The 12,536-nt window shown below is 38.7% G+C and overlaps 1 protein-coding gene across 1 annotated transcript in view; it reads left to right on the top strand.

Annotated features, from left to right (window-relative positions):
• Window positions 1–7,487, top strand: part of LOC117304780 (CAD protein-like) — a 44,186-nt gene extending 36,699 nt beyond the window's left edge. The window contains exons 34-39 of the mRNA XM_033789388.1: window positions 1,971–2,112; window positions 2,502–2,698; window positions 3,675–3,830; window positions 4,119–4,220; window positions 4,930–5,024; window positions 5,967–7,487. Of these exons, the coding sequence (XP_033645279.1) occupies window positions 1,971–2,112; window positions 2,502–2,698; window positions 3,675–3,830; window positions 4,119–4,220; window positions 4,930–5,024; window positions 5,967–6,069 (795 nt within the window). The 3' untranslated portion in view covers window positions 6,070–7,487. The remainder of the gene's footprint in view (window positions 1–1,970; window positions 2,113–2,501; window positions 2,699–3,674; window positions 3,831–4,118; window positions 4,221–4,929; window positions 5,025–5,966) is intronic.
• Window positions 7,488–12,536: the final 5,049 nt, after the last annotated feature.

Consider the following 12,536-nt stretch of genomic DNA (forward strand, 5'->3'; position numbering starts at 1 on the left):
TGGCCGCACAAACACATGCTAAGCAATGCCTGTTTTGTCAACTTAGAAAATGGCCGCCTGGGCGCATGCCGTGTCGCGCATATAGGCCAGTGCGCCCTCTAGTTCTTATATATAACTCTATGGTCTATCTACACCTACATCTGTGATAAATCCTGTTCATCAACTGAAGAAGAGGAGAAGCAATGAAGAAGTTCCACTTTAGATGTGGAAAGAAAACCCAGAGATCTATTCAAGGGGAAAAACCATGCAGTCAAGTCATTCATTTAGTCGATGCGGAGCATCGACTAAATGATGGCCCTCCAAACACGTTGGTCCTCCATTGCCATACGCAGCTCCTCCCGTCGCAGGCCAGAGTCCCGGCACAAGGTGTCCACATAGGTGGTTTGTGGTCTGCCTTGGGAACAGTGACCTTGAGTAGGGGCCCAAAGCACAAGCTTGCTCACTGCCAGCTCAGTATGTCTGAGACAGTGACCTGCTAATCTCAGCCTTCTTGCCCTAATCTTGGTGCTTACTCTCGGTAGTCCACCATAGAGCTCCAGGTTTGTGACATGCCTCTCCAATGAATCTGTTTTATACAATGAAGCATTCTTGTATAGCAGCCGTCCAGCCTTCTCTAGAAGACTGGTTAGTGTCCATGACTCGCATCCGTACAGCAGTACTGATTCCACTGTGGCAGTGAAGACGTTCACCTTTCAAGTAGGGACTGAAAACCCAATCCAGATAGTGCCCCTGATGGTATTGGAACTGCGGTGGCAGAGGTGGAAGCCGAAGCAACTTGTGTCTCGCCAATATCACCTTCAGAGCCCAATAGACCGATCCTTTAAGATCCGCCCCATTGCGTATTGACCAATCACAACGCAACGAAGGTCCGACAAATAAGGTCCGACATGCGTGCGCGTATGGTTGGCGCGCGCGGCAGAGTTATGCAGAAAGGCATGGAGAGGCTCACGTGTTCTTGCTCACACGTGCGTCGTGGGTGGAGCTTAATGGATCGGTCTATTTGACGAAGCTTCTGAAGCACAAAAAGTAGCTAAGCACAACAAAATCATGCGTACCAGAATAAGGTTACCAGCCGAAATACCATGTCGCATGCACCTTTGTCGACTGGTTTCCTTCTGAACAAATTTGTCGAGCAGAATTGTCTGTACGGCAGTTTCATGTTGAATGGCTTCTGACTGCACCCCAACCCCCAAACAAAGTTATGAACAAAATAGGGAAATGCCAACATTTTATATATTTTTATAATAATAATAATAATAATAATAATAATAATAATAATAATAATAATAATAATAATAATAATAATAATAATAATAATAATAATTAAAATAATAATAATAAAAATAATAATAAAAACACTTATAGTGCGCCGGTATCCACCACAAGTGATGCTCATGGCGCAAGAAAGAAACACAAAAATTAATGAAAAGCAGCTGTGAAAAAGTTTTGAGGGCCTCTAACATTAAATAGAAGACATGTTACAGATATTGAGAGGCAGATTGTTCCAAAGTATAGGACCAGCATGAGAAAAAGCCCTGTCACCCCAATTGTTCTGGGTTTGGGGAACAACCAGTATTCGTGATCGTCGGAAGTTTGCCAGCATTCAGCGGCATTTAGAGTGATTTCTTTTAACGTTTTATCCAAACCTTGAGTGATTGTTTTTACGTTTTATTCGAACCTGAAAATAATATAAAACAATAGTCATAGTTCTGTAGTACCGCTACGGATATTTTCGACTGGTCAGCCGGACCACTTGGCAAGGTGTTTCAGCTGGTCCGCCGCGATTTCCACTGGCATTTGGCCAGCGGACCACCGTTAAGGTCGAACGCTGCAGTAAGGAAGAAGTGGATGATCTAAGACGTCTATAAGGATTGTGACGGGTAATTTATTGACAATTATACTTATTGCACGCAAATTGAAATTTCTTGAACTATCATTTGACACTTTTGTTTCTCCACTGTCTGTTAAAGGGTAAAGTGATGGCAAGTATGTTCTATGAAGTAAGCACAAGGACCGCGTCTTCATTTGCTGCCGCCATGCAACGTCTTGGAGGGACCGTCATCTCATTCAATGAGAGCACCTCATCTTCCAAGAAGGGAGAAACACTCGCAGGTAAGGTGGACTCTGTGCGTTAATCTGGAGGTCGTTGGTTCAAGAACCACTCCAGTAAAGTTTTCTTTGTTCAAACCCAAATTGTTTAAAATCTAACTAGTCGGTTTTCCTTGTTGGTTAATTGACATTCAAAGTCAATAGGCCCAATTTCATAAACCCTCTAAGCACAAAAACTTGCCAAGCACAGACAAATCTTGCTAATCAGAAACATGTTACCTATCGACTTTCAGTAAAGTTTACATTGTTACAACTTGTACAACTTGTACACCACTCATTTTTCGCTTAGCAAAGAAATTTGCCAAGCAGTATTTTCTGCTAAACAGGTTCATGAACTTATTTTACAATTGTAAAATGATTTTACAAACTTGATTACTGTTTATTTGAAACAGACACTGTCCAGATTATCGGTGGATACTGTGACGTGATAGTTCTGCGTCATCCTGACCAGGAGGCGTCTAACATTGCAGCCAAGGTGTGCCGTCGGCCCATCCTGAACGCTGGTAATGGGGTAGGGGAACATCCGACCCAAGCCTTGCTGGATGTCTTCACCATCAGGGAGGAGATCGGAACAGTCAATGATCTTACGGTACGCCGTCATGAAAAGATATTCCTGCTCTTGTCAATTATTCTTTGTTCAAAACCCCAATTATTAAACATTTTACTTAGTCAGTTTCCCTCGTGATTTGTTATTTGATATTTGAGATAACAGTAGCATTATTCTTTAGGTCTCATGTACTAGGATTGGTAGTAGTAGTATAATTTAAAAGAACCCTTAAAGCCATTGGACACTTTCGGAACAGAAGAAAAAAATTAAAGTTCACAGATTTACAAATAACTAACAGGGTTTACAGAAGGTAATGGTGAAAGACTTCTCTTGAAATATTGTTCCATGAGATGCTTTACTTTTTGAGAAAACATTAAAACAACTATCAATTTTCGATATATCAAGAATTACGGATTTATTTTAAACACATGTCATGACCTGACGAAACGTGCGGAAACAAGGGTGGGTTTTCCCATTATTTTCTCCCGACTCCGATGACCGATTGAGCCTAAACTTTCACAGGTTTGTTATTTTATATAGAAGTTGTGATACACGAAGTGTGGGCCTTTGGACAATACTGTTTATCGAAAGTGTCAAATGGCTTTAAGATTTGTCGAGGAAGAGTAGGGGTTAACCCTAGTGATTCAGGTTACATAGCAAGCACCCTTGTTAACGGGTTTCCTCAGGCTTGTGAACTAAATTAACTTACTAAGTTCACTTATAAGGCATGATTGGTTGAAGTACCAGCAAATCTCTAATAATAATGATAATAATAGTAGCAGTATTAACCTTTACTTCTTGCAAACTGATTCTCTGGGTAAACATCAAAGCCACCCTTCATTTTTTTTTTTTTCATTTCCATAACCCCCCCCCCCCCCTCCTCCTTCTCCTCAAATACAAATTTTGGCTACCTACATGTAACTTGATCAGATATATATAAGTCTGAACAGTTGGACAATTCAACTCATGCTGCCGCTCAATTTTAGCTCATTGCAAACTGATTTTGATTTCTTTCCAGATCACGATGGTAGGGGACCTGAAGCATGGACGAACCGTTCACTCTCTGGCTCGTCTGTTGACGCTATATCGCGTCAACTTGCGCTATGTGTCCACGCAAAACCTTCAGATGCCTAAAGCAGTCAAAGACTTTGTTAGTGAGAGAGGCATACCACAGGTAGGCTTACCATAATAACAAGAATTACGGATTTATTTTAAGCACATGTCATGACACGGCGAAACATGCAGAAACAAGGGTGGGTTTTCCAGTTATTTTTTCCCGACTCCGATGACCGATTGAGCCTAAATTTTCACAGGTTTGTTATTTTATATAAGTTGTGATACACCAAGTGTTGGCCTTTGGACAATACTGTTGTTGTGCGATTGCTTTAAGAGAGGCCTATAGAATAACAAGCTGTGTTGTTTGAACTAATAAAGAATGAATTGAACTTGTTTCTGGTTCCAGGCGGAGTTCAGGAATATTGAGGAGGCATTACCTGATACTGATGTGCTTTACATGACACGTATCCAACAAGAACGCTTCGCAAGCAAAGAGGAATATGAAACGGTAAGTCTGTGTTTTAGTATTCCAGGGATGAGATTGTTCAGACTTTTGGCTGAATTCAGACTTTTTATGTCGGCCTGGTGAAGAAAATCAGACAATATGTTTTTACCCAAAAATTAATCAATCCTGCTCATTGGTCTACTTCTCCAGTGCTTTGGATACTGTTTCCAAAAGCTCCTTGGAATCTATAACCCCAGGGGTTACCAAATGTTAGAAATGGCATTATTTCAACAAACCTTTGAAGTTGTATCCAAGTTTCAGACTTTTTCGTTAGTAATGACTCTCACCCCTGATATTCGCTAGTGCTGGGCGAAAAGTGAAATTTTCCGCTGGCCAACTATCCGAAATTAACCGGATATTCAAATAGTTTTTTCGCCGCTAGAGGGCTGTATTTAAAAAAAAAAAATAAAAAATACTGTTTACCAAAAGTGTCCAATGGCTTTAAGGACACAAGTTCAACGACTGGGACTCGAACCCAAACTCTGCCGCTCAGAAACACCGGAGCTTGACACGCCAATATTGGAGGATGTTAACTCTTTCAGTGCCTAGGTTTACTTGTACAATCTATTTTATGTATTCCAGTAGAATTCCTCAGCAGTCCAACAGACTGGTCTGTGTCCGCACATTATTAGATAACTAATGTTTCTTAATTTTGTGAGCTCCCTAATGATGTTTTTTTTTGCCTTGTTTTTATAATAATTTTTGTTTACAGCAATGCGGTAATTTCATTTTGACGCCACGAATCATGACAAAAGCCAAGGAGAAGATGGTTGTGCTGCATCCTATGCCTCGGAACAACGAGATCAGGTAAGGGTCAACTCCGCGGTCTGGCCTTTTCTTAAAGGCACTGGACACGTTTTTAAAACAGTTGTCAAAGACCAGTCTTCTCATTTGGTGTATCCCAAAATATGCACAAGCTGAATTGGTCATTGAAGGTGCTAAAATGATGAAAGAAAAAAACACCCTTGTTGCACAAATTTGTGAGCTTTCAGATGCCTGAGAAAGATTTCAGGCCTGAAGTCTTTCTCAGATTCAGATATTTTAATAAGAAATTACCTCTTTCTCAAAAACTGCTTTTTTCACAATGTTTTATACTATTAACGGCTCATCATTTCTCATTACCGAGTTAGTTTTTATGTTAATGTTTTAGTTAGTTTTTATGTAATATAAATTTCGAGTAATTACTATTAAGTGTGTCCAGTGCTTTTTAGGGGTCTTGTCAAAATTAGTTCAGGATAAAAATTCTCCAATGTTAAATTTGTTGTTGGATTTCCGTAGGACTGTATTTCTATGAGAGACAAGGTTTCTTCTCGCTGAGTTTACCACTAAAAGGTCCATTGCGAACATTTCTTTAAGTGCCTGTATTTGTTAGATGGTCGGACAACGAGGTTGCACTGGCAGTGCAGCCTGTACGGACAATTCACAATACAGGGCTCCCTCTACAGTTTCTTCCTGGATAGGCCATTTTGTATAAAAGTTGGCGAGTGAAAAGGTAGAGGGCACACTTGTCGTTGTTGTCTAGTCCTAACAAGAAATCTTAAGTCAATGTGAGCAAATTCCACTGCTAGCCATGCCCAGTTATTTCAAAAAAGTGACAAACTGCAACAGTGCGCACTTGCCCATACTGTCTAGCGAGTTCCACTCGTGCTTGTCTTTTCTAAAATTCTTTTGAGAAGAAGGGAAGTTTGGAGGCCTTCCTGTTGAAACCTTTTATTAATCAGCGAGGGTTTTTTTGTTTCTGTTTCTTAGCTCTGATGTTGACAGCGACCCTAGAGCGGCCTACTTCCGCCAGGCGGAGTGTGGTATGTACATCCGTATGGCTCTCCTGGCAACAGTCCTCGGCAAGTGTTAGGCGAAGTTGGAGAAGAAAGTGGGACCCGACGAGAGATCTTCGTTTATCACTTGCCCCCTAGAGGTAGAAATAATTTCCGTTTCATATGTTTTTTTCGGAAGAAGGGGAAATCTGTTTTTGGTTTTGTTTCTTAGGATCTTTTGTATGTTACCCTTTGACTTTTAAAGACTAGGGCCGAATTTGTTTGAGCTGCTCACACACAAAGAAGCTAAGCACAACAGAATTACGGTCACAAGAATCGGGTAACCAGCCGAAATACCATGCAACTTGTGCCATCAGTGGATGGTATCCCAACTGTGGATGGTATCCTCATGTTTGCGTTTTATTTTGCTTTAAGCAGCTTTATGACATTGGGCACTGGGCCTAGTTCATAAAGCTGTTTGACCACACAATCCTGCTAAGCAGAAACAGGTCACCAGTGAAAACTTAATGTAATGTGTATTCTTTTTGATTGGTTCCCTGCTAATTTCTGCTTACCAGATACAATGTGCTTAGTATAAAATGTTCTGCCTACTGGCTATATGAAATTGGGACCGAAGAAGGGAAGAAACTCAGAGGTATATGGGAGACATGGAATCTCTAGGATGTAGTTGGCTTACCACGGCCAAATGTCATAGAGCTGCTTATGCACTAAAAGTAGCTAAGCACAAACTAAAATATGCTTACCAGTGCTAGATATAATTCTCTGCTTAAGAAGATCTATGAAATTGGGCCCAGATAAATCACAAGTGTAGACGTCATTCTGCAAGTGCGAACATCTTCAAGAACATTGGATTTACCTGGTACTAGTCTGCTACCACCTAGTGTCCCCAAAAGTCGAATCCTCCTAACTAGGGATTAATCTTAGGACTTAGGACGGGTTCAGATCCGTATCTAAATACGTGGGACGAATTGAACCCATCCTTAGTTAGGACGAGTTACTCGTCCTAACTCGAGTTAGGATTAATCCTAGCGTTTCGTGAAATCGGCTGCAGGTTCCCATTTGGAGTGATGTTAAAAGTACATGGTTTGCCCATGGAAAAATCAGAAAAAATTTGATGAAATATCCTGAAATTTCTAATAACCCTACACCATATGAACAACTAGGCCAGCCCTTATACTCAATCAACTGGTCCTACTTGTTTCCAAGGATCAGATATCATGCCGGAACGTTGGGTGTGTAATAAATAACTTGATATGTAAAGTTTGGATTTGAAAACAAATTTCAGTTTGGGTTGTTGTGGATGGATGTATTCATGTTTACCTGTATGGATTTGAGTGCCTTCTGTAATGTTGTATTTGTTGTATTGTATGTCATAACAAGCTATAAGCATTTAATGAATTGTCTACTCTTTTGGGGACGGGGCCTGTTTATTTTGTGTAATGAAATACCACAAGTGGAGAAACAGTAAAGCGCAACCCCCCCCCCCCCCCCAAAAAAAAAAAAAAAAGTAGGCAAATTGTGAGCTTTAAATGCCACTTTATGAAAGTAAGTTTGGTTTTGCTCAACATTTATGTATTAGTATTAGTAATATTATGCCCTTAATACTCGGTGCAGTTCTTTAAATAAAACAAGAATACAGATCACAATCACATTCCATCTGTGTTCATTTATATGCAATCAAAATTGTGAAACGGAAAAACTGACAGTAATTAAGAGTATATGAGAGTTAACTGTTATCATGAAATTTGGTGTACATATTTTCTGGCCATGAACTGTGTTTTTGAAATTGAAAGTTGGGCCGCTTGCTGTATGACAATGTATGAGGCAATTGTAAAACTGTGTTTGAATTTTGGCTACAATAAACCACTGCAAACCATGATTTCACCATGGTAAACCGTGGCAACCCACGTTAAAAAATTGGCAAACACATGGTAAACCGTGGCAAACCACGTTAAAAAATTGGCAAACATGTTGGTTAACGTTGGTTAACCACAGCAAACCATGTTGAATCAAGGGAAACAACTGCAAACCATGATAAACCACGGTTAACCATGGTTAAAGGGACACACCCGCTCACCGTTTACGCAATTTGAATGCGAATCTTATGTTAGATTTTTCACCATTATTTACATTTTGTAGCGATAACTTGAATACATGATCTTTTTCGTCAATTACTCGTTAATAATTTTGTATAAAAAAAAGATTTAAATTGGTTTGGTAAGTTACTTTTAGACGGCTGGAAGTAAAACTAGCCCGGAAGGTCACGTGATTGTTTGTACCACTTTTTGGTTAGAACAATCACGCGACCTTCGTTTTTGTTTTAAAATGCTCAAAAACGGCCAAATTTGAAGATTTTTTTTAGGGACTGTTCTTCATTCCTGAAAGACAGTTGAATTCATTTCTTAGTCTATTTAGTAGCCCAAATAGCACATTTCGGCCGGTGTGACCCTTTAATCGTGTTAAACCACAGCAAACTTGGTTAAACCATGGGAAACCAAGGTAAACACTACAAAATTTGATAAACTGTAGTAAACCATAGTTAACCATTGGTTAAACCATGGGAAAACAAGGTAAACCTTGATAAACTGTAGTGAACCATGGCAATGTTCATTTAACAGTGGCAAAAGTAATGTGTAAAGATTTAATCTTCTATAGGTGATTTAAGTAGTTGAACTGATTACCATACAATATCCTAAAATGATTTTCTTGTGGAAAGGAGGAAATATTGCTAAGACTCATTATTAAAACTAAGGGTGGTGCTGCTTTCAAAACTTAGAAGGCAATTTATTTTCCAAATCTATTTTTTTGTCATAATAAACTAAACTCTTACATAATGTGATGTAACGATCGTTATTCATTGAATTTGATGTATGTATACTACAATCATGGGTATTTTTGTCAGCATTGGTTTTCACTTTTCTAAATCCCATTCATTGGCGTCGCATGCGGCTAGGGTAGTCTGCCATTTTCAGAGACCAATTGAAAAGGGTCTTGTCACACACACAGGGCAAGTTTTAAAAGCAACTTATGGGAGGCAACCAATTGCAGAGGCATGCTACAGGATCATTTTGGTAGCGCATGAGTAATTTTGCAAATTATGATCCTTGCTGATGCTCTTCATTTTGCCTAGAACTGGTTCCCGGTAATTTGCCTCATGTAGCACGACCCCAACTGGGCCCAATTTCATAGAGCTGCTAAGCACAACAATTTGCTTAGCATAAAATATGATAAAAACAAGATTACCAACCAAATTTTCACGTGATTTTCAGGATAAGCAAACAACGGCTGAATAGCAGTAACAAACAATATACAACAGTGGGAAATCTTGGCAGTAACACACTGTTGGGAATCCAGCTCGAAAAATGGCTCTACCTAGATTCATCCTGGGTGACATGACGTCGCGTGAATGGGGTTTGTAGATGATCAGAGTTTCAACTCCTGAAATGAACTCAGTTGTCCTTTGTTTTCATCATTTCCAAGGATGTCCAACAGCAGGAAAATTTGACTTGAAGGGAAGGTACACGTTTGGTAATCACTCAAAACAAATATTAACTTAAAAACTGACTTGTTAACGAGCATCGGAGAGCTGTTGATAGTATAAAATATTGTGAGGAACGGCTCCCTCTGAAGTAACGTAGTTTTCTCGAAAGAGGTAATTTCTCACTAAAATAATAAAAGACTTCTAGCCAGAAGTATTTTAATCCCATCTGAAAGCACACAAATTCGTCCAACGAGGGTGTTTTTTCTCTCGGCATTAAACTTCGATGACCATTTGAGTTCAAATTTTCACAGGTTTGTTATTAGTATGCTTATGTTGGGATACACGAAGTGAGAATACTGGTCTGTGACAATTACCAACAGTGTACCTTCCCTTTAAGAAGTTCTTTGTGCTTATAGTAGCTTCAGGGTACGAATGGAATAAATCTCTTGTGTAAGGTATCAATACAATTACTGGTTGTGTCGTGATTTGTTAAGAAAAAAGGCTGAAAATGGACAAAATTGCATGAATTTACCAAGAGCCAATATGGTAAAACATTTCCAAAACTGAAAAAAAAAAAAAAAAAATCCATTTAATGGAAAAATATGAACATTTTCACTGAAGATATGAACATTTTCACTGAAGACAAATTTGACAAGTTCATTTTAGACTTACCCATTTTGATTTGATTTACGGCAAAATTTGCCGTGCTACAAAATTTAACGATTGCCTGCTAAACCCTTTGTGAATTTTCAGAAAACGGTCAAAATGGACTTGACGACTACAAAACAAAGAAAATAGCAAACAAATAAATGAAGAATAAATATATAACATAAAGGCCTCGGTCGGGAGGAATAAATAAATTTCTCTTGCTATGAGATTTTCACGGAAGTGAAGAAGCTAAGCATGACGTCACCAACGTAGGGCAATGGAATCACAACATCCGGGACATATCGTCAGTAACATCGGGAAGGTAAGATGGGGATCCGTGGATCGCTTGGGCTGTCTGATCTTCACCCGAAATTATTATTTGGAAATAAGAAGCATTTATGACGCAATCTTATCAATAAAATAATACTAAATAAAATGGAATATTGCATAAACCTCCGAGGATAAACAAAAGAAACAATATCTGTCAATAATGATTCTGTCTCTAGAGGCGGGATAATTTGGGTTTGGTTACAGTGTATTTAACCATGAATATTTTTTGAAAGACGCTGATGGCGCCATAGCTAGACGACACAGGCGAGTAGACTAGGAGCCAAGAGATCCGGGTTCAAATCCCGCTGGTGTCTTGCATTTTTCTCTTTTATTTGGACGCAGTGAATTAAATAAGTAGTGTTTAAAATCACCTACTTACACCAACGGGCACAGTGGCGACACAGTGCACTGGATCGTTCAATTGCGTGCGTTCCAGAGCTGGTACACCCGGTTCGAATCCCGCCCCGTACCAAAGGGACATGACTTTTACTGCTAGCACCAGTAAGTGATTGGGGTCCGTCATGTCTCTCCCCAAATTAGGGTAGGGTGATTATTCCGGGTGGGAAAGTAAAGGAGGGGCCGGGACTAGCCATCCCATAAGGGTACTAATGGGTGATCACCACGCTGGTTTCGACTAGACTTCGAGTCCCCTGAATGCCTGGTCTTCACTCTCACTAACTTTCTGCACAAATCTGCTTTAATTTAAAATAATTTTAATAAGTTCACAAGGCCTTGTGAAAATCTTCTGGAAAAATATAATAAGTGATAATTTTCAAGCAAGGCCTTGTGAAAATCTTCTGGAAAAATATGATAAGTGAACAATTTCAAGAAAAAATTGACAAGTTCACATTTTCTGGAAAAATATGACAAGTTCACAAGGCCTTGTGAACAATTTCAAAGCATCACCATGTGAACATTTTCTGGTTAGAGTGTATTTGACCATGACTATTTTTTGAAAGACGCTGATGGCGCCATAGCTAGACGACACAGCGTCTTTCAAAAAATATTTTTCCAGAAAATGTGAACTTGTAAATTTTTTCTTGAAAATGTTCACTTATCACAAGGCCTTGTGAACATTTTCTGAAAACATTTGATAAGTTCACAAGGCTATTGACTTGTGAACATTTTCATGAAAAATTTGAAAAGTTCACAAGGCGCTTTCTGGAAAAATTGATAAGTTCACAAGGCTATCCTTGTGAACATTTTCTGGAAAAATTTGATAAGTTCACAAGGCTATCCTTGTGAACATTTTCTTTAAAAAATTGATAAGTTGACAAGGCTATTGTCTTGCGAACATTTTCTTGAAAAATTTGATAAGTCTTGTGAACATTTTCTGGAAAAATTTGATAAGTTCACAAGGCTTTCCTTGTGAACATTTTCTGGAAAAATTTGATAAGTTCACAAGGCTATCAACCTTGTGAACATTTTCTGTAATAATTTGAAAAGTTCACAAGGCATAATTTGACAAGTTCACAAGGCTATATAGCCTTGTGAACACTTTATGGAAAAATTTTATAAGTTCACAAGGTTATCCTTGTGAACAATTTCTTACAAAAATTGATAAGTTGACAAGGCTATTTATTGCCTTGTGAACATTTTCTGGAAAAAAATTGATAAGTTCACAAGGCAAAATTTGACAAGTTCACAAGGCTATTGCCTTGTGAACATCTTCTGGAAAAAGTTGATAAGTTCACAAGGCGCTTTCTGGAAAAAATTGATAAGTTCACAAGGCTATCCTTGTGAAAGTTTTCTTTAACAAATTGATACGTTCACAAGGCTATCTTAGTGAAAGTTTTCTTAAAAAAATCGATAAGTTCACAAGGCTATAAGCCTTGTGAACATTTTCTGGAAAAATTTGACAAGTTCACAAGGTTATAGCCTTGTGAACACTTTCTTGAAAAATTTGATAAGTTCACAAGGCTATCCTTGTGCACACTTTCTGGAAAAATTTGATATTTGATATAGCCTTGTGAACATTTTCTGGAAAAACTTGAAAAGTTCACAAGGCTATCCTTGTGAACACTTTCTTGAAAAAAATGATAAGTTCACAAGGCTAAACACTTTCTGGAAAAAAATGATAAGTTC

This window comes from Asterias rubens, chromosome 21, assembly GCF_902459465.1.
Source record: "Asterias rubens chromosome 21, eAstRub1.3, whole genome shotgun sequence".
Classification (NCBI taxonomy): domain Eukaryota; kingdom Metazoa; phylum Echinodermata; class Asteroidea; order Forcipulatida; family Asteriidae; genus Asterias; species Asterias rubens.